This window comes from Hyperolius riggenbachi, chromosome 6 (assembly GCF_040937935.1).
Source record: "Hyperolius riggenbachi isolate aHypRig1 chromosome 6, aHypRig1.pri, whole genome shotgun sequence".
NCBI classification, from domain to species: domain Eukaryota; kingdom Metazoa; phylum Chordata; class Amphibia; order Anura; family Hyperoliidae; genus Hyperolius; species Hyperolius riggenbachi.
This window is the reverse complement of record NC_090651.1, coordinates 74,264,377-74,283,428: the sequence shown is the minus strand read 5'-3', so window position 1 is coordinate 74,283,428 and position 19,052 is coordinate 74,264,377. Positions and strand designations below refer to the sequence as shown.

Below are 19,052 nucleotides of genomic sequence, written 5' to 3'. Positions count from 1 at the left end.
CAGACTCTATGCAGCCTGGTGCACAGCCACACTGCAGCGCTGGTGTGATTGCCCAATGCACACTGAACCAGATTGCTGCATGTGTGGCCTGCATGAGTCATGTGATTAAAGAAAGTGAGCAGGACCAGTAGGATCCTTGGTCTGAAGAAGGCCCCTAGCTCCGAACCATGCAAACTCCAGCAAGCATGCACAGATCTCATACACCCTCATCCTCAGTCCCGACTATGAGATTTTCAGACCTCCGCGACAAGTGGAACTTCATCTTAGCCTTGAATGAGTTAAACAATGCAAAGAGACTTCACTCATGAAAAGGGGGCTCCAGTGCCTGTTTTCGGGCCCCCCAAACAACCAGCTTAGAGGGAGTACGGGTCCCTGCGTCCTCCTCTTTGGAAGCTGAGAAATTCACAGTTCTTCGCCTCCAAAAGATGTGATGACCCCGCAGGAGAAGTTCTGTGTTTTCTCAAGCCCCCTGATAAAAAGAGGTGAATGAGGGGGGAGACGGGAGGGAGGGAGGAGGTCCACAGAGGAGAAAGAGAGGTAAAATGTGCACCAGCAGGGCGGGGGTCCCCTTTCACCAGCTTACCCGTCCTCCAAAATATCCCCGTACAGGGGCAAAATACCAGAAAATTGGGACCGGCGGCCCTTAAAGGCTGATGGAGATGGTATCTCTGCGAAAGGGACACACAATGTCCAGCCCAGTGCCACACAGCTCGAGAAGAGAGGACCCGGGGACACAAGCGCGCACACTCGGCCAGGAGAGGGAGGGGGCAGTGCAATAATTCATTAAAACTGGCCAGAAAAACAAGGGCCGTTTCTCGCAGGATTCCCACATACCAAGCGGCTGGCAGTTGCTTCCACAGTGAAGCCCCCTTTATCTGCCTTTTCTTGCTTCACTGAAGCCAACTCGCCTCTTTTGTCTTCTGCACACATTACTGCTCCTTTGTTGAGCGGGCTTCTCTCGCTCTCCCCTCTGCCTCTCTCTTAAAAGAGGGAGAGATCCCCGGGGCTGAAGTGAAGCGGAAGAGGGGAACAGCCTCTACCTAACCAAAATACATATAATAAAATAGAAGATCCCCAGTCTGCCTCCATGACAGGCCCTGCAATCATCTGTGCTGACAGGCATTCTTCCATCAGCCTGCAAAGAACTACAGGTCTAAGCAAGCCCGGGGCATTTGGGACTTGTTGCTGATTGGCCGCAGATAGCTGAGTCATCTCACATTTACAGCTACAAGTTTACCAGAATTTGGTGCGCTTAACAAAGTATATTGAACGCATAATTTTTCTTCGTTTTTGTTAAATACGTGACCCTTAAAGGTCAAATCTGGTCTTTTTAACAGACACAAATATGAATATATCAGTTACATGCAAACGTTCTCACTATGCATCAGTTGTTTCTATATGGGTACAGCCATATTGTTAATGACATGTACATGTTCAGCATTTATACCTGTGCTTCATTCATCCCTCCCAGACCTGCTTTATTTAGCTCTAATGATGTAAACATTTACAAAGAGCTAGCTCCTCCCACATGAGCTTTATTATGCAAATACCTCTCTTGCCTAGACATATGGTTAAAGTTTTAAGCAAACTTTTTTTTTAAATAATTGTGACAGGAAAGGGGAACTTTTGTTTTGGTCCTGCGATGTAGTTTTTTTGACATCCTCATATAGATATTGATCCATGGCATCTGTAACAGTATTGCTATATGCGAGAACCATAGCAACCAGTCAGATGTCAGTGTACGGGATTGGATCAGTGAAAGTGGTTTTCAGTGGCTGTTATTCATCACACGTTGCACACCATTCATTTACTGGCTGCGGTTTCAGAGCATCATTTCGATGGAGGTCACGAAAGATGAGGCATTGGGGGGATGAGGGGGGATAGAGCAGCAGTACGGATGGAGCACTGAGGCTGTGACCAGCGCCATGTCCTCTCTCTCTCTCTCTTTCTCGCAGTACCTCCTTTCTCTATCCCATCCTTTATTCCAGCCAGGCTCTGAATAATGGCAGCATTTCAATTTGTTTAGCAACTGCCTGCTATTTGCTGGATCATTAGCATGAGAATACACTGTGTTACCATTTGCTGACAAAGCAGCAGCTCTGCCTGGGCCCCATATAGATAAACACACTTGTAAACAGAAAGAATGAAGGCTTTTGTCCTAGCTTCCATCTTCAATCCCCTCCTCCTCCCCCAACCCTTTCCACTTACCCTCCCCTCCCTAAAAAACCTCCCCAGCCCCTCGACCTTAATAGACACATAATTACCAGAGGGAGAGCCAGGCCCGGTGGCCAGGAGGAGGTGACATTGGCCTGGTCAAGGTGGCTGTGGACTGGAATGCATCCTAAGCTGGGGGGGGGGGGGGCAGAGCGTGTCCGTAATTTCAAGGACTTCCCATAAGCCTTTTGGGTGGCAGCCAGACATACATTTGTTCTTTTATACAGTTTACTCAAAGTTAAATTTAAGTTGTCAAAGCAAAAGGTTTTGAATCAGGATGATGCCATTTATTGGCTAACTTGAAAGAGTGAGCTTTCGGTAGATAAGTTTTCCTCAGACTCTGTTCCTGTATGTCAAAGCAAGTGCCACGCTAGAATGACGGGCAGTGACAGACCTGTTCACCCTGGGCCGATAATGGGTAATGCTGTGACATAGTGCAGCCATTTCCTGATCCTGGCAAGCTTGTGAGAAAGTCATAGATGATAGATGTTTGATCTGGCCATTGTTGCAAAAGTGGAGCAACGACTCAGAACAACCAATCAGGATTCCTGACTTATTTTACAGTTTATACTTAGATGGTTGATTTTGGCAGTGTTGTCTGTACAGTGATTGATCCTACAAATGGTCACCAGACCTACATAGGAGCTTATCAGTTATCCTCTGACTGGCACCCTGCAATCAGCAGGCTGTTTATTTTAACAGGAAATAAATCTTGAGCCCCATCTACACGATACGATTCTTTGTGCGATTCGATTACGATTCTATTTACGATCCGATTAAATCCGACATGTCCGATCGGGATTCGATTCGGCAATGGCAAATCGAATCGAATCCCGATCGGATATGTCAGATTTAATCGGATCGTAAATAGAATCGTAATCGAATCACACAAAGAATCGTATCGTGTAGATTGGGCTTTACAGATACAGATTGTACATATGACACAATAATGAACTTACGGTAAGTAGGCGGAGCCTCCTTGCAGCTGTGAGCCTTCCCAGAAGCAGTCCAGAGGAGTGATGACAACACATGGGAACAGTTTCTCGATCATCTGCAGAAGAATTGTTAAAAATTAAATCTAACTTAACTAAAGCAGGGTGTGTGCAGCCACCGCCCCGACAGCGATACAGAGTACTATCTGCTCCCCGCTTACTAAAAACATCTAGCATGCATTGGTGGTTGTTCTGGCCATATATAGCATGCAAATATTATGTGTAACTACAACAACCTATCTGATGACATACTACAGGTATAAAAAAGCAAACCTACATCCTCCTTGTCTGCTGAGGAACTACAAATTCCAGCACACTTTAAAAGTGGATACATAAGCCTATGGGTGCAAACTGCAACGCCCCCTCCAGTGTACTCACCCTCTCAATCATCCCATTCTCGATAATTGGAACGCCAGATTTGTAGCAAATCTTGTTCAGGTCCCATGACCTATAAAAAGGAAAAATGATCAGCAACAAATTAATGGACGATGATCACAACAACATAAAAGAGGTGATGAGTAACAATTTTGTTTATCAAGAGGTTGTGCGGAAGCTGAGTTCTTAAGGAACCATCGTTTTTAAAGGACATCCGAGGTGAAAATAAACTGATGAGAAAAACAATTGTATTTATCCTCCTCCTCCTAAAAATGAAGTTTTTAGCCATCCCACAGTTTTATTTTATATTTAAATCTAGTTGTTAAGTTTTTACTGTTTCATTGTCTCTGCTCAATGACACATTCATTGAAGTATACCAGAGCTCAAATCTATGAATTATTGACCCTATTTATCTCTCTCCTGCTCTCATAAACCATTTACTGACAGCAAAGTGTTTTATGGATGTAATTACTTATCAGTGAGGGTTATGCTATAGTCTGACCCAGTCCCCACTCGGACAGAAAACTGTCACTTGCATACCTGATGTTTAACTCTTTCAGACAGAGAAAGAAAAAAAAGGAACACAGCCTAGTTATTGGTGTGCTAAGCGCTGTACACACACATGTCTATCTCATCAGGTCACATGTCACCTCGGTTGTCCTTTAAACGGCTCCAGCTGAGGAGATAACAGGGATTGATTTGCAAAACTACCCTTATGAATTATCTTCAAAATAATTTTTTTTAGCACATTATAAGGACAACTCAACCTAGCGCCCCTACAGAAAGAATGCATGTCATCGCTTATGGCACGATTACACCACACAACCTTGTCCAGGAACTGTTGCACTTACTTTCCATACATTGACACCTGCACTTTGCTGGCCGCAAGCGCTGCGTTCAAATGGACAAGCATGGCTTCCTGTGTCAGAATGTTCTCTCCTTCCTTTTTCGGCGTCTGGATGAGCATTTGGGAGGTGTAGATGGATTCCTCTCCCAACTTTTCTTTCGTGTATCGGAGCTCCTGGCTGACTCGGCTCCCAGCTACAGAGGAAAGGAGACAAATTAAGCATTAAGATTTAGCGCCTCTATTTAAGTGGCTCCATATGAAACATAAAGAACTAGAAGACATGTTTTGCACATCACTACACTGGATTTAGGTCATGCCTCACGGCACATGAGGGATTATGGGTACATATAATGATAGTTTTAGGAAGCTGCAGGCCTTAAAGCACACCTGAACTGAGAGGGATATGACAGGAGGAAGGGAGGGAGGATAACATTTATTCCTTTTGAACCACACAGGTTTCCTGGCTGTCCTGCTGAACCTCTGTCTCTAATACCCTTAGCCATAGAACCTGAACAAGCATGCCGAAAGGAGGGCTCTGGCTAATACAGGTTGGTGGCTGGAACTTGCAGCTGCACCTGGAGTGTTGCCCATTGCCATCCTATGGACCCATGAAGACATTATTGTCCCTGCATTTTTCTGTGGTGATCCCCTATTACAGCATGAAATATTTACATTTTACAGGAGGCCCTGGTATGAGGTTATGAATATCTCCCAGCAGCCAGCGAGTTAAAGCCAGTATGTCATAATGAGCTGTCAGTCTATGGGAACCACATCACCCGGGTATTCAGTCCTCCGCTTGCGAACTTTGTGAGGAAGAAAGAAAGTTTCTCGTCATTAGCGCTAATTTGAAGCAGCGCGGGTCCATCTGGGGCTTCAAAGCCCATTGAGAGACGCTGAGGAATTTCAACTCCCTAATTAACCCAGGGAACAGACATGAAAAGAGGAAGGCAGGGGGACCGAGGAGACCAACTTCAAACAGTGGGATCGCTGCAGAGGCGGGAGGGGCCAGAGGACACGAAGGAAGAAGAGACACTAGAGGTGAATATGTCCCTAAATGGGGCCGGTGACAAGTTTAAGTTACACCAGCACCTGTTGGGGACCGTGCGGAGGGACTGACAGATTACACACATAGTAAACACAGAAGGTTCCTGGCTGCGCAACAATTGTTACGGCGCGGGATCCAGGAAGGCCTCCGCTGGGTATATTGAAAGCAGCATCTGGACATTTCACTCACCTAAAGAACTTTTTTTAAAAACTTTTATAAAGTTTTTCCACTTCTTACACTAAGGAGCAAAATAGAATTCTCATCTTTTTAGTCTTGATTGGATCAGGAAAAGGCTCTAAGATTTGGTATGTGTGGATGAGCCTTTTGACAGCTTGACACTGTTGGTTTTGGCACCTGAGTGTGTCAGTGCACTGCAGTGTCGTCCCCCCCCCCCCCACATAAAATACTATTCCACCTCCATGTGCCATCAACTCAACATACCCCCCAAAGTAACATAATACATAAAGCCTCTAACAAAGTATTATTCCCTCCTCTAAAATAAAATGATTGATCTGTCCGAAACGGAGATACACAGCTCAGACGCGGTCTCGTTTGACCTGAGGAAGTGGGCAGGTCCTGTGAAACGCGTTCTTTTAATTAGTGTATAGCAACCAAAAATCTTAACCTCTTATCACAAGGTAAGACTGTTCCCATTATTTACCTTCACTCACTACATATTGCATCTGTGCAGAGGCGCCTGGTGCATCACTGACTACATACTGTTTATACCCGTTTATTGCCGGATGAAGCGGGCTATACCTGTGAAGCGCGTTGCAGCACTTTTTAATAAAGGTATGGCCTTACACCAGGCATGGGCAAACTCGGCCCTCCAGCTGTTACGGAACTACAAGTCCCACAATGCATTTGCCTTTATGAGTCATGACTGTGGCTGTCAGACTCCTGCAATGCATTGTGGGACTTGTAGTTCTGTAACAGCTGGAGGGCCGAGTTTGCCCATGCCTGCCTTACACCATTGGTGTGTGATGGACGTATAAGAGGTCTTTCCTACCAGCACCTCAATATTAAGGTATCCTTTATACAAAATATGCAGTGCAGCCGTAGGGGACACTACAGCTCCAGCATAAAGCCTAGTACACACTGACCAATGCCCACTTCACATTTGCTTGACAATACAATCAAATTACTGGATTGCCTGATAATTGCAATACAACTGCATGTTCTACTGCAGAACGGAAAAAACAAACAGTTGGTGAAAGGAGCTGGAAAGCACTGATCAGGTGTATGTGTGGCACTGTGTGTGCATGTGTGAGCAATCACTCTAATCAGAGGGCACAATGGCCTTGTCACAGGAAATGAATGAGGAACAAAACGGTGAATGGAAGGCCCATTGTACATGTGTGTATGTTGATATGGCATTCCTGTCAAACCATTACTGATCACTACACACATCAACAGGAAAGGTCGATCTCTACCTTATGATGTGGGGACCTGCTCTAATCTCAGGTGTACAGTCGGCCATATACCATACAAAGCTGATTGTAGAATCCTCAATGGCCAGGCCAAACACAGCTCATATTAAGAGTATCCAATGTCCAATCCATATAAGGGTCGCCTGAGCAATATCACATTATGAACAGCTGGCCCTATTTGTTTACTGTGAGGTGCAACAGTTGTAGTGTAAATGGTCATAAAGATGCCAGCAGCTGGGCAAGTTTCCAGTCAAGGTATTTTATGGACAGAGGGAGGGAGTCACGTTTGCACAAATTACATAATGTGCATTAGCTTAGTTGTGCTCTGAAGCAGCCAGAGGAGCCATATTGCTGGAGACGGGCTTCATCCTCTAGCTATAGGCTCTCAACCTTATGAAACATTATATTAAATTCTAAACTTTGCCTTCCAGTGTAGAAAGCACAGCTCTATTTGTTTACCCAATCATAGAACAGCACTTTACAGAGAGCACTGAACCAAACATATCACTAGGTAATTCTAGTTGCGCTTCTTTTACAAGGGTCAGTTTTGAAATTAAGACAGTTAACCTACCAATGTTTTTGGGATGAGGGAGATATCCGCAGTCTCTGGGGAAAAACAAATGCAAACTTGGGAGGAACATACAAACTGCATGGAGAGGATGCCCACACTAGGCTGGATTTCTTGGAAGGCCACAAAGGCCCGGGCCATGAGTCGTTGCAGCCCAAGGGGGCGGCTGTACATGAAAGAGGTATTGCTGCCTAAGGAAGAGGAGCCTGCAGATTGAAAAGAGAGGCTGCAAATGGGGAATAACACATGGAAGAGGGATGCGGTTGCACAAGAGAGCTGTACATGAAAGAGCAGCTGCTGTGCAAGGATGTTACCTATGGATAAGGGGGATGCACAAGGAATGGGGGGACGCTATTACACACGGAAGGGGAGTATCAAGAAAGTTGGCATAGGGGCACTAAAGTATAAATCCACCTGTGCTGGGATTCTAATATGAAACTAGCAAAGTAAGGTGATAGTGCTATGCACTAGTCAGTATGATGTCCAATGTGAAAGGTGACAGGCTTGCACACTATATGGCACTTCCCTGAAGTTCCTGAAGTTATGGCACTTCCCCACGGTTAGACTTACAACCAATAGAAAAAATGTGCAGGGGAGATACAGGACACAAAAAAACCCTTTAGAAAACGTATTAATAGATAGAAAACATAAGTCTCCCCAGTACTAAGCTCTGCATCCCAAGGCTGCAATACGTATCAATCAGACCCACAAACCGCACCAGGGTGTCTCACCTCTATCCGCCTGGGCGCCACACATACGAAGATAAGAAGAAGATTGTATTGGAGGAAACTTAGTAATTACAAGGGGCCTAATGTCACCCCCTCCGCTCTTCCCTTACCCATCTGGACCACCCATAGAGCAGTGTCATCTGCTCGCCATGTGAACTAGACGGGTGTTACAGTCATCGGTGAGATGCAGACACACACTCCCACGCAAGACAGAGCTGCAGCCCAGACCAGGCGGAAAGAGGTTTAATCGTCCAAAACCGAGGAACGAAAGGTCAAAACCCCAAACAGGAGGAATCTCCAGAAATAACAGTAAATGTTTGTGAATGGCAACCGACGGGGGCCTTCCAGAGATGCAGGCTGAACTGCCAGCTGCCCTACAGTGCCTGGGGAACTACAAGTCTCAGCATACCCTGGCACCCAGATAACGTGTAGCTCCATGGCTGCTGAAAGGTTCTTATGACTATACGGCTGTAATAAAGGAAATGTAGTTCATCAACAACTGGCACATCTTTTGGACATGGTGGAAGTTAAAGTGGAACTCCAGAAATTCTAAACGTCTTTTTCCTAGTTTTGGGCAGAACAGGGCAGGACAGCACATCTGTCAGGCTTTTATTACTGTCTGTGTCTCTGATGGAAATATAAATTCTTCCTGCAACATCAGGAGTGACAGAGAGTTAGACCTCTCTGATGGTGACACAGACAGCAATAAAAATCCAGAGGGAGAAGCTAAGCTTCCTTTGTCCATTCGAAACTAGAAAATATTTTTTTCCAGAAATTTGTATTATTGATTGATTCCTATATCTATATGGTACTGAAACGTTCTGCAGCACTTTGCAGGAAGCACTCTGCCCCATAGAAGCTTGCACTCTAATCAGTCCCCACCACAGTTCTTCAGCTACACCAACACTAGGATATTTAATCTGGCAGTAGGTATTCCATGTAAAGCAAACCAACCTCCCCAGACATGGGTTGATGATTGTAGACAGGTTACCAGCTTTGTGAACACACTGTTATCACATACCCCAATGGGGAAAATAATTCTGATGCTTCTCTGAAACTACAAGTCCCACAATGCCGAGCAGATGACTGAGTAGGAGCCAATCAGTCGCCTAGTAACAGCTGGAGCATTATGGACCCTCCAGTTATAAGCAATGTGTCCATCACAGTATCAGAGCTCACTGCTGGCTCTCCCACTGATAAAGCTCTTGTTCCAGTGTCTCCCCACAAACAAGGACACAATAAGACCAACAAGAGATGTGTACAGAACACAGTGTATCAACACAACGATGACTGCCAGCTATACCCGATTCCAGAGAGCAGAGAGGGAGCCATAAGCAATTTCCCACCGAGATGAAAATGTGTAACTTTACAGCAAAATGATACATCTAAAAATCCTTAATTACTACTAATTATAGCATAGTAAATCTTTTCCCTTAAAGCCCAACTCCGGCCAGTGTTTTTAAGGTTTAATATAGAGAAGGAGACTGTTAGTACTAGAGATGGTCAACGAGAAGCTAATAATTGCAGAATGCATGAAAATGTAATGCAAATTGTATGAAGTTTAGAACTGGGCCAATCAACATTTACCTCCTGCTTGGACTGGCCATCTTCAGTTTGTGTCATTGTCAATTTTTAATTGTCTGTGTCCCTGCTGGAGATGTTCTTACTTCCTGTCCAGTGCCACCCAAAGCTGTATCCAGAATTTCCAGACTAGCCCTTCTTTTCTAAAAAAAAAACTGTTTCTGTGCTGCCACTAGAGACATTGCATCACATCCTGTTCCTGTGACAGGAATCATTGGAACAGGAAGTGCGAACAATGCTCTTCAGCAAAAAAACAACAACCCATTCTAAAGGTGCCCATTAAGGGTACAATCTCCTGAATGATTGACCGGATGATTGATCAGATTTGGGATCATTAATGATGCCGACCTACAACGAACTATCGATTGCTCCGTCACTCTATATTTCTGAATGATTCTTTTGGTCTGGTCATATTGCTTATTATTTTCCCCTGCATTAGTGGGCATGAACAATCGTTTCTGATCAATTGCAGTGATCGGATGCTAGATCAATCAGGAAAATGTACAGTTAGTGGTAGCCTTAGAGGTGGCAACACCTTTTAATTCAAGAATTACAATCAATTTTACACACACACACACACACACACACACACACACACACACACACACACACACACACACACACACACACACACACACACACACACACACACACACACACACGCGCACACACGCTAATCTATTGATCTTCATTCAATTTCCATATGAACTGACCAGAAAAAATGCACCACTCCCAATCTTTCATTATCGAAAAAAGGGAAAATTCAAGAATAAAAAAAAAAGCTCTTTCAATTTTCTGTACAACGTATCAGTTTATCGAATTGGCGTAAAATTGTATCATTTTACTATATCGTGTTTGGCCGCCTTTACTCAACACAAGAACAAAATCTGGGGGTGGAGTTGGGCCTTGAACACCCACCAAGGTCATCATAATGGTGACAAATTTGCTTTAGTAGAGCCCTATGGCTCTAACCGCCATCACACGCAGTCACTTGAATTTTTCATCTCGATGTGTGGCCATTCCTCATCAATGTGTCCTGTGTGGTGACACATACTGGCCCCCCTGCAAACAATGGCTGATCATCCGTGGTAGCCGCAAGCTCTATTTCCAACTTAAATAATGCTCCTGACTAAACGTTCTTTCTATTAATAACGGCACATTATTATTTTCTGGAGGCAATGCCACCAACTGTGACCAATTATGAACAACTGCTTGTACACCAACACACTTCCCAACAGAAATCTTCTGCTGCAAACATGCAGTGGTTGATAGGAAGACTTTAAAGAAAAAAGATCATAGAGAGAGGGGGTTTTCCAGAATGTGAGCACAGATGCTAACCAGGCACTAACAATAAAAGCATAGCAAGTGCTATGACAAGGCTATATGGACTACAATACTCAGCATGTCTCGGAAGCCAGTGGTAGGCTTAGGTTTGTAGCTCCTCAGTAGGGAGGCAGCTATGTTTCGGGCGGGTATACTGGGAAACAAGATGGACTCCACCCGCCATTGACCAATAAGCTTTAAGCATAAATGAATAGGCCTTTTTGCTTCAGCCAGTACAAGAATCCGCTATGGTCCACTCCTGGTTGACCGGTTCTCAGGAATGGCTGACATTTCCTGTGACAGGAATCAGCACACGTGCGTATTCTACCCCAAGTGTGTTTTTCGCCATACATCAAATCCCGAAGTGCGTCTTAAAACGGGCAGGTGAGCGTGTTATGTGTACGAGCAGCGCTGCTTTACAGCCGAATTCTGGCTTGGCGTTGTTTGAATTCCCTGCGTCATTAACTCCTTTGTTTCCACAGGGCCTGGGCGGCATAGTTTCAGCGCCCAGTAAAAATAAAGCGAGGGGGAACTTTATACGTTTCCAATATTTGGACATGGCTGCTGCATTAAATCTGTCAATCCCGGGCTCCTCGCAAAATAAACAGTGCATTCCACTGGCTGAAGGCATAAGCAGGGAAAGGCATGGGACAGAAGGGGTTAAGGTGATTTCTTTCCCCCCCTTTTTTTGCTAGTCTCCTCGCACCCAGTCATGTTTAAACAGGAAATATTCCCACCCTACAGTTAAGTTTCCCTTCAGCAGCAGATGTGATAACAAGAAGCCACACACATGCACACTTTCCACGGATCTCTGAGGCACTGCCAGCGCACACACCGTCTTGGCAGACGCTCCAGTCTAATGTAGAAAGAAAAAATACCAGTCAAGGCAGCAAGAGAAATTAGGAACAGCTAACTTATCCTTAATATCCAGAATCTGCTGCTCTGAAATGTGTCTGTGTGCACTCAATAGCAAAGGCATTGCTAATCAAGGCTGCACTGTGATTGGTTGTAGCAAAGTGGCGGCCATGTTTAGCTTGGCTAGGTGGCTAAATATTTAGCCCTGGTTTTGTGGAAGTGACAGAACTAAGTAAACAACGCTCAATGGTATTAAATGTCAATCACAGTTAAGTGGTCAGTCTACTGTGCAGTATAAGTAGTATTTACAAGTGGACCTAGTCCTGTATCTATTGGTGTTCTAGCTGTGAAATCCATCAGCCAGATTTCTAGGCCCTGTTTTGACTAAAGGTTTAAGTTTGAGGCATTGCCACTAAAGGTGCCCATTTATGGTGTGATTTTTAGCAAAGCCGCGTATTTTTGATAAAGTTTTTCAGAGCCAAAGAAAAGATCGTAGTTAAACGATCCACCGCATTAAAGAACCAACACAATCCTCAATATCTCAACTAGTTGCAATCGTAAAAAAATTGATAATGTGATCATTCAGCATCAATTGGGCCCACCGGCCTTTGTTTTCATACAACATAATCGCAATAATCCAATCAAAAATACGACTGTTCACTCAAAATTGTACCGTTAAAGGACAACTGAAGTGAGAGGTATATGGAGGCGGCCATATTTATTTCCTTTTAAGCCATACCAGTTACCTGGCTATCCTGCTGATCCTCTGCCTCTAATACTTTTGGCCATAGACCCTCAATAAGCATTTGTAGATCAGGTGTTTCTGACATTTTTGTTAGATCTGACAAGATTTTCTGCATGTTTGTTTCTGATGTTATTCAGATACTAGTGTAGCCAAATAGATCAGAAAGGCATCCAGGCAATTGGAATGGTTTAAAAGGAAATAAATATGGCAGCCTCAATATCCCTCTAACTTCAGTTGTCCTTTAAGCCTTGAAGTTTGGGGAGTTCCTGCCTACATTGGTGTGGAATTTGAGCCCCAGGAAAGAGGTTAGGTTATTTATAGTCTCAATTATGCCACTACCTCCCAGTAAATCAATTGGCTTCATAATGAAGAAAATTATTCCAGGGGACCAAGGGGCTCAGGATGAAAATAACCAGAAAAGTTAATTTTACATCACAGAATTGTAGACCGAAAGAAAATAGTAAAGAAATTTAAATTACAACAAACGTTGAGCAGTTGTTCAAAGCAGCCAATCAGATTTCAGGATGAAATCTGATTGTGTGGGCTCTTGTCTGTTGCTCTTGGCAACTGTCCCCGTTTTCTCGGCACCTGTCTTGATAAATCACCTCCAGATCGCTGCGTTTGACACCAAAGCAGCATATTTTCAATAACACACTGAAAAAGATTGGCAAGATTGCCAGATAGCTGACATAATATTCAGCTTTGTGTACTACATTTCATCCCTGTGGGTTTTCTAAGTAGAATACAGCAGAAATGAGAGAAGAAATTGTGGAGGGACCACCAAGAACTGCAGGTCCATCACATTGTTCTGTGGATTAAGGGATTATTATAACAGGCAGTGAATAGCTGATGTATGTTGCAGTATCGTAGTGTAATGTGGTAACAGGAAGCCCAGAATTACCACTCCTAAGAGAATACTTTGTATGATCGGCTTGCGATGCAGATTTCCAAAGATCGAATTTACAACATTTAATAATACAGCACACTTTGGAACTCATAATGACACATTTTTGTTCTTTCCATTTTGCTAAGGCAGTGAACAGTAAGAATCTGTCACAGCTTAATTGCTCTCTGTGTCCCATTTGGGGAGCTGTTTTGTCACTTCCTTCCCACAACAGGAAGTTGCCCCACTGAGAGATAAAGGCCCTTACCCAATTAGCTTTGTTTTTCTCTTGAGTTTTCTCCAAAGAGATCATTTTTCATCTTATATAAAAAATAACTTTTCAGCATTTGGAAAAGAAAAAAGTAGGTATAAACGTAATACCAAAGTTATTTTGCGTATTTTCTTTCACAGTGGGAGCTTTAAAGGGATTTTATTAAAAAAAGTTTTAAAAACATCTCCTTGGAGAAAACTCAGGAGAAAAGCGAACAGTATATGGGCCAAAGTGTGTTCCAGTCACAATTTCCAACTGCTACCCAAGTACCAACTGCCCCAATAGCAGGAAAGGAGGGCAAGTCTTCCGATGGGGGCTTTGACGACCATAAAAATCTGAGAGAGTAAAACTAGCCCACCCCCACGCTTCTCAAAACTGAAAAGGTTTTGTTTAGATTTCTTATTCTGCAACAAACTACCATGAGGTTCTGGACCCTGTTTCGTGACTGGGCTTTGCAGTACTTTATCAGTCTCGGGTTCCAGCGGGGAGTGTTGATGACTTGGCGGAGTACGCACGCTGCAGTCTGCAAAGCAAATGAGTCACTGAGAGCTTCTGCTTAACATTTACAGAGCAGGCAAGCGGTGCCAGAAAGACACACAGAGAACACACACCAAGAGACACCTGTTACCACGTGTGGGTACTTAGCCTAAGGGCAACAGTGGGCAATAAGTGAAATCAATTAGTGAATCCTACCCAAGGGGCACTGCAACTCCGCCAGCCACACAGAGGATTTCATCTATTTAAAAACCATTCCCTCCAGATTCTGCAAACTACCGAATGTGCCTCTGGGTGGAACAGCCTCAGGTCACATGACCCAGACAGCACGGGAGACTATAGAGAGTGGAGGTAGGGATGCCCCATTGGAAGCAGGAAATTTGGCCACCCTGGTAGCGAGGAAAATTCGGGCGCCATGTTAGGGCTCCATTAAAACCTATGGTGGCGCCCAATTCTTCCTCGCTAGCAGGGCATGGGGGGGGGGGTTAGGTGTCAGGAAAGAGGTTTGTGCAGGACAGGGGGCCGTTCAGGAAGACTGTTTGCGTGGGGGATGATTATAGTTGGGCGTCAGGAAGGCTGTTTGTGCAGTGTACAGTTAGGGTTAGGCATCATGGAAGGTTGTTTGTGCAGGGGGGATGGGTAGGCATCAGGAAGGCTGTTTGTGCAGGGGGGGATGGTTAGGAAGGCTGTTTGCCCGGGGCACGTTTAGGGTTAGACGTCAGGAAGGCTGTTTGTCCGGAGGACGGTTAGGACTAGACATCAGGAAGGCTGTTTTTTCGGGGGACGTTTATGGTTAGGCATCAGGAAGGCTGTTTGTCTGGGGGACGTTTAGGGGTCAGGAAGGCTGTTTGTTCGGGGGACTTTAGGGGTCAGGAAAGCTGTTTGTGCGGGGGACAGTTAGGGTAAGACGTCAGGAAGGCCGTTTGTCCAGTGGACGGTTAGGGTTAAGCATCAGGAAGGCTGTTTGTGCGGGGGATGGTTAGGGTTAGGGGTCAGGAAGGCTGTTTGAGTGGGGAACGTTTAGGGTTGGGCGTTAGGAAGGCTGTTTGTGCAGGGGGATGGTAGGGTTAGGCATCAGGAAGGCAGTTTGTGCGGGGGATGGTTAGGGTTAAGCGTCAGGAAGGCTGTTTGTGTGGGGGACGGTTAGGGTTAGGGGTCAGGAAGGCTGTTTGAGTGGGGAACGGTTAGGGTTGGGCGTTAGGAAGGTTGTTTGTGCGGGGGACGGTTAGAGTTAGGGGTCAGGAAGGCTGTTTGAGTGGGGAACGGTTAGGGTTGGGCGTTAGGAAGGCTGTTTGTGCGGGGGGATGGTTAGGGCTAGGCATCAGAGGGGAGGGAGCTGTGTGAGAATAGGCTTAGGTTTAGCTATAGTAAAATATTGGTATCTACTAATATCTGGATTACTGGTTGCCAAATTTTCTAGTGCCCTTTTTTATGTACGTTATAACACTGCCCGCCTACTGTGTTCAGATCAGATGTTGGTGATCTGAAAAATTCTAGTGATGAGGAGTATTTAAGCAGTGGGGTGGCCTGGTACATTATTACTATCCTTGGATAAAAGGCTCCCGCCTGAGGCAGGTAGGCTGTGTGTACTCTGCACAAATTTCAGGCTTAATTTTCCATTTTGACTGCTGTGTACCTTTTAAACCGAGACAAATTAAGACTCCCCCAAGGCTGATTTCCATCCCCCTGACGCCAATGCCAAGACCCCTCCAAGGAGACCTGCATTTGTGTTCCTAGGCCGAATCACCTTTAAGCGTTCTGGGGACTGGATTATCGGGATTAGGGCCTGTGTGAAAGGCCTCACATCGCTTTAAGAGGATGCGTCCCGGGCTGCATTTTTTACCTGCTCCAGACAACACCGAGGATTGAATAAATCCCGAAACTCAAGGTCCCCTTAATAAAAGGACAGCCAATCACAGCTCCCGCGGCCAAAGAATATTTGCATAATCCTGTCTAAAGACAAAATATGTCTCTATACAAATGCACTTTTCTCCAGGACTCAGTTCCCCCCCATTATAGTCAGAGACAATCACAGTGCGAGTTCTCCTGACCAGCAAAAGATTTACAAATTGTCCTGATATAAGAAGGCAACTTCCATGTCTGCTTTAGGTTGATGAAGTGCTGTTTTAAATTGTAGCTTGTCTTCTGGAGGCTCTTAATCATGTTTAAGGGCAGGATCTGCTGAAGTGCTGCTTACATCAGCCGCCTGACCTGCCTGTCAGATGACTGGCAGCTTAAATGATGTACATAGATTTTTTTTTTTTGGGTGAGCAATTATGTCGTGTTATTTGTTGCTTCAAATCTGAAGAGTCTGTACTTTGTTCTTCCCTAAAAATGGCTTTAGTAGAAATATAGCGCTTCAAGTTTTAAGTTCATGCGTATCCAGAGATTTGTAACGTTTCTATTTGTTGTCATTAGTAATATTAGCAATGACTAGCCAAAGTGTGTATGTTAATGAGAAGAATTGGGAGAGGGGGCAGAGAGAAGGAGGTGGAAAGACAACCAAGAGGCAGGAAAGGGGTGATAGGAGGGATGGAGGGGGAAAGAAAGAATGGGTGAGTAGAGAAAAAGAGAGACAGGAGAAGAAGGGAGAGGGGGCCCAGAGAAGGAGGTGGAAAGACAGCCAAGAGACAGGAAAGGGGTGATAGGAGGGATGGGGGGGGGGGGGAGAGAGAGAGAAAGAATGGGTGAGTAGAGAAAAAGAGAGACAGGAGAAGAAGGGAAAGGGAAACACAGGGATGTAGAAAGAGAGGGACAGAAAAGGGTGGGGAGATAGAGGGACAGGGAGGGGAAAGACTGATAATGGGGAGAAGGAGGAACAGAGGAAAGTTGGGAGAGGGGAGAATGACGACAGGACAAATAGGGGAGAGATAGAGTGGGGGGGGGGGGGGGGTAGAGAGGGAGAGAGAGAGGCAAACAGGGGAGAGGAGAGACAGTAGAAGGGGGGGAGCAAGAGTGAGGAGAGATGGGGGGGGGGGGAATTATGAGAGGAGAGAGAGGAGTGGGAATGAGAGGAATACAAAGAGAGAGAGAGAGAGATGGAGATGGAGATAATGCTTATTATGATTAGCATCTTTATACATGAGCACCATGGTATACAGACAGCAGAAATGCACACTGAGGGCCCTTTTCCACCAGCGCTGGCTGAATCGGAAAGACACAAACCGCTAGCGATTTTACAATCGCTACGGTTTGCTTTTTAACATAGGAATCGCAGTAGGTCATTTCCACTACCGCGATTCGTTTTTGACGGGAACGCGAACGCGCGGCGGAGCGATATTTGCCGCGATTTTGCTATGCAGTGCATAGCATAGCAAAATCGCGGCCGCAAACGTCGGGGGATCGCCGGGTAATTGCGATTCAGCAATCGCTAGCGTTCAGCGTGAACGCTAGCGACTGCTAGTGAAAAAGGGCCCTGAATTCCCATCCTATAGGGAGGTGCTACTGTGTTCGGTCTTTAGCAGGAAGTTGTACTAGGCAATAACCAATGCCAGTCAATACAGAAGCCGATTTCTGTGACAGTTCTCTACTTTGTTAAAAAAAAAGTTTGATTCATTATTATTTTTTTGGTTCTACAAAGAAACAAGATCTCACAATCAAATATTTAACCAAATCCAGGATTAGAAATTCAACATTCTAAACAGTCTGAAACAACCAACCAGGCCAGCATGATAAAAACAAGATGCAAATACTCTATCCATCCTAACGCAGATCTCAATATACCAAATTACAAAGCAAAGTGGCCACATTTTACACTTTTATGTCAAACAAACCTTCCTCAAATGGCCTGAAGCAGCACAACTGAAGGAGTTAAGAGCAAGGCCTGTTGAAGATGATCATGGCTTGCTGTTCTCTCTCTTATATACTACAAGTAAGCGCTGGTGGAGGGGTTCTTGACCTGACATCAGCTGATCTAAGAGCCCCTAGACAGATAAAAACAAGACCCTGTATGTATAATAATCACATGATACAAGCCACCAAAACCAGCCTTCCAAGGAGAGAGACTGGGTAGACTGGGTATAGGCAGAGTAAAAGCAATGACTGGTAAGTGATTACCCCAATTCAGAGCACATATAAAGGCGATCATTACCACTACAGCTGGAGGTGGGCCCCTCTGGTCCAGGGTCCCTGGTGTGGTAACAACCTCAGCATCACCTATTGCTATTTGTCAATTCTGAATTTACAGTCTCTATCTGTCAGCGTGAGTCCTAGGTATGTGAGGGTTAAGTAAACAAAGGGTCTTATCTATTTGTCATAAATACCTCCCAACACTTGAGGGATTAGCAAACATCCTTACAAGACTGTTACAATTAACACACGCTTGATTGATGTTGCCCCATGTGGATCAGACCCATCGCTGGGCCAAGGCTGTGCAGACACACAGTCAGCCTATAGGCTGACGATGTGTTCTGTTGCAATGTGGGGAGGAGGGCTGACGGAGCAAAGCAGATGTGACATCACGTTGGCGAGCAAGCGGTGAGCACAAAACTTTCAGCCGAATCACTAGACGGGTGGCGGCTGCTGTAAACACCAGATTATTAGCAGAGGCAGTCGTTATTGGCTGACTCAGCCGACTATAATCTAGCATGTGTACATAGGGCTCTACCAAAAGCTAGAACGTAAATTCCCAGCTACCATATCAACATTATAGTGCACCTAAAACAACCAATCAGATCGGTAACCACTCCGCTCATATTCGT

General features: G+C 45.0%; 1 protein-coding gene across 4 annotated transcripts in view; it reads right to left on the bottom strand.

Moving 5' to 3' along the window:
* The window catches only part of PTCH2 (patched 2), a 91,836-nt gene that overhangs the window by 20,735 nt on the left and 52,049 nt on the right, over window positions 1-19,052 (bottom strand). For all 4 annotated transcript variants that reach the window (XM_068239517.1, XM_068239521.1, XM_068239518.1 and 1 more), the window contains 3 exons: window positions 4,433-4,622; window positions 3,585-3,654; window positions 3,174-3,265 (listed from right to left, as the gene is read on the bottom strand). In XM_068239517.1, the coding sequence (XP_068095618.1) occupies window positions 3,174-3,265; window positions 3,585-3,654; window positions 4,433-4,622 (352 nt within the window). The remainder of the gene's footprint in view (window positions 1-3,173; window positions 3,266-3,584; window positions 3,655-4,432; window positions 4,623-19,052) is intronic.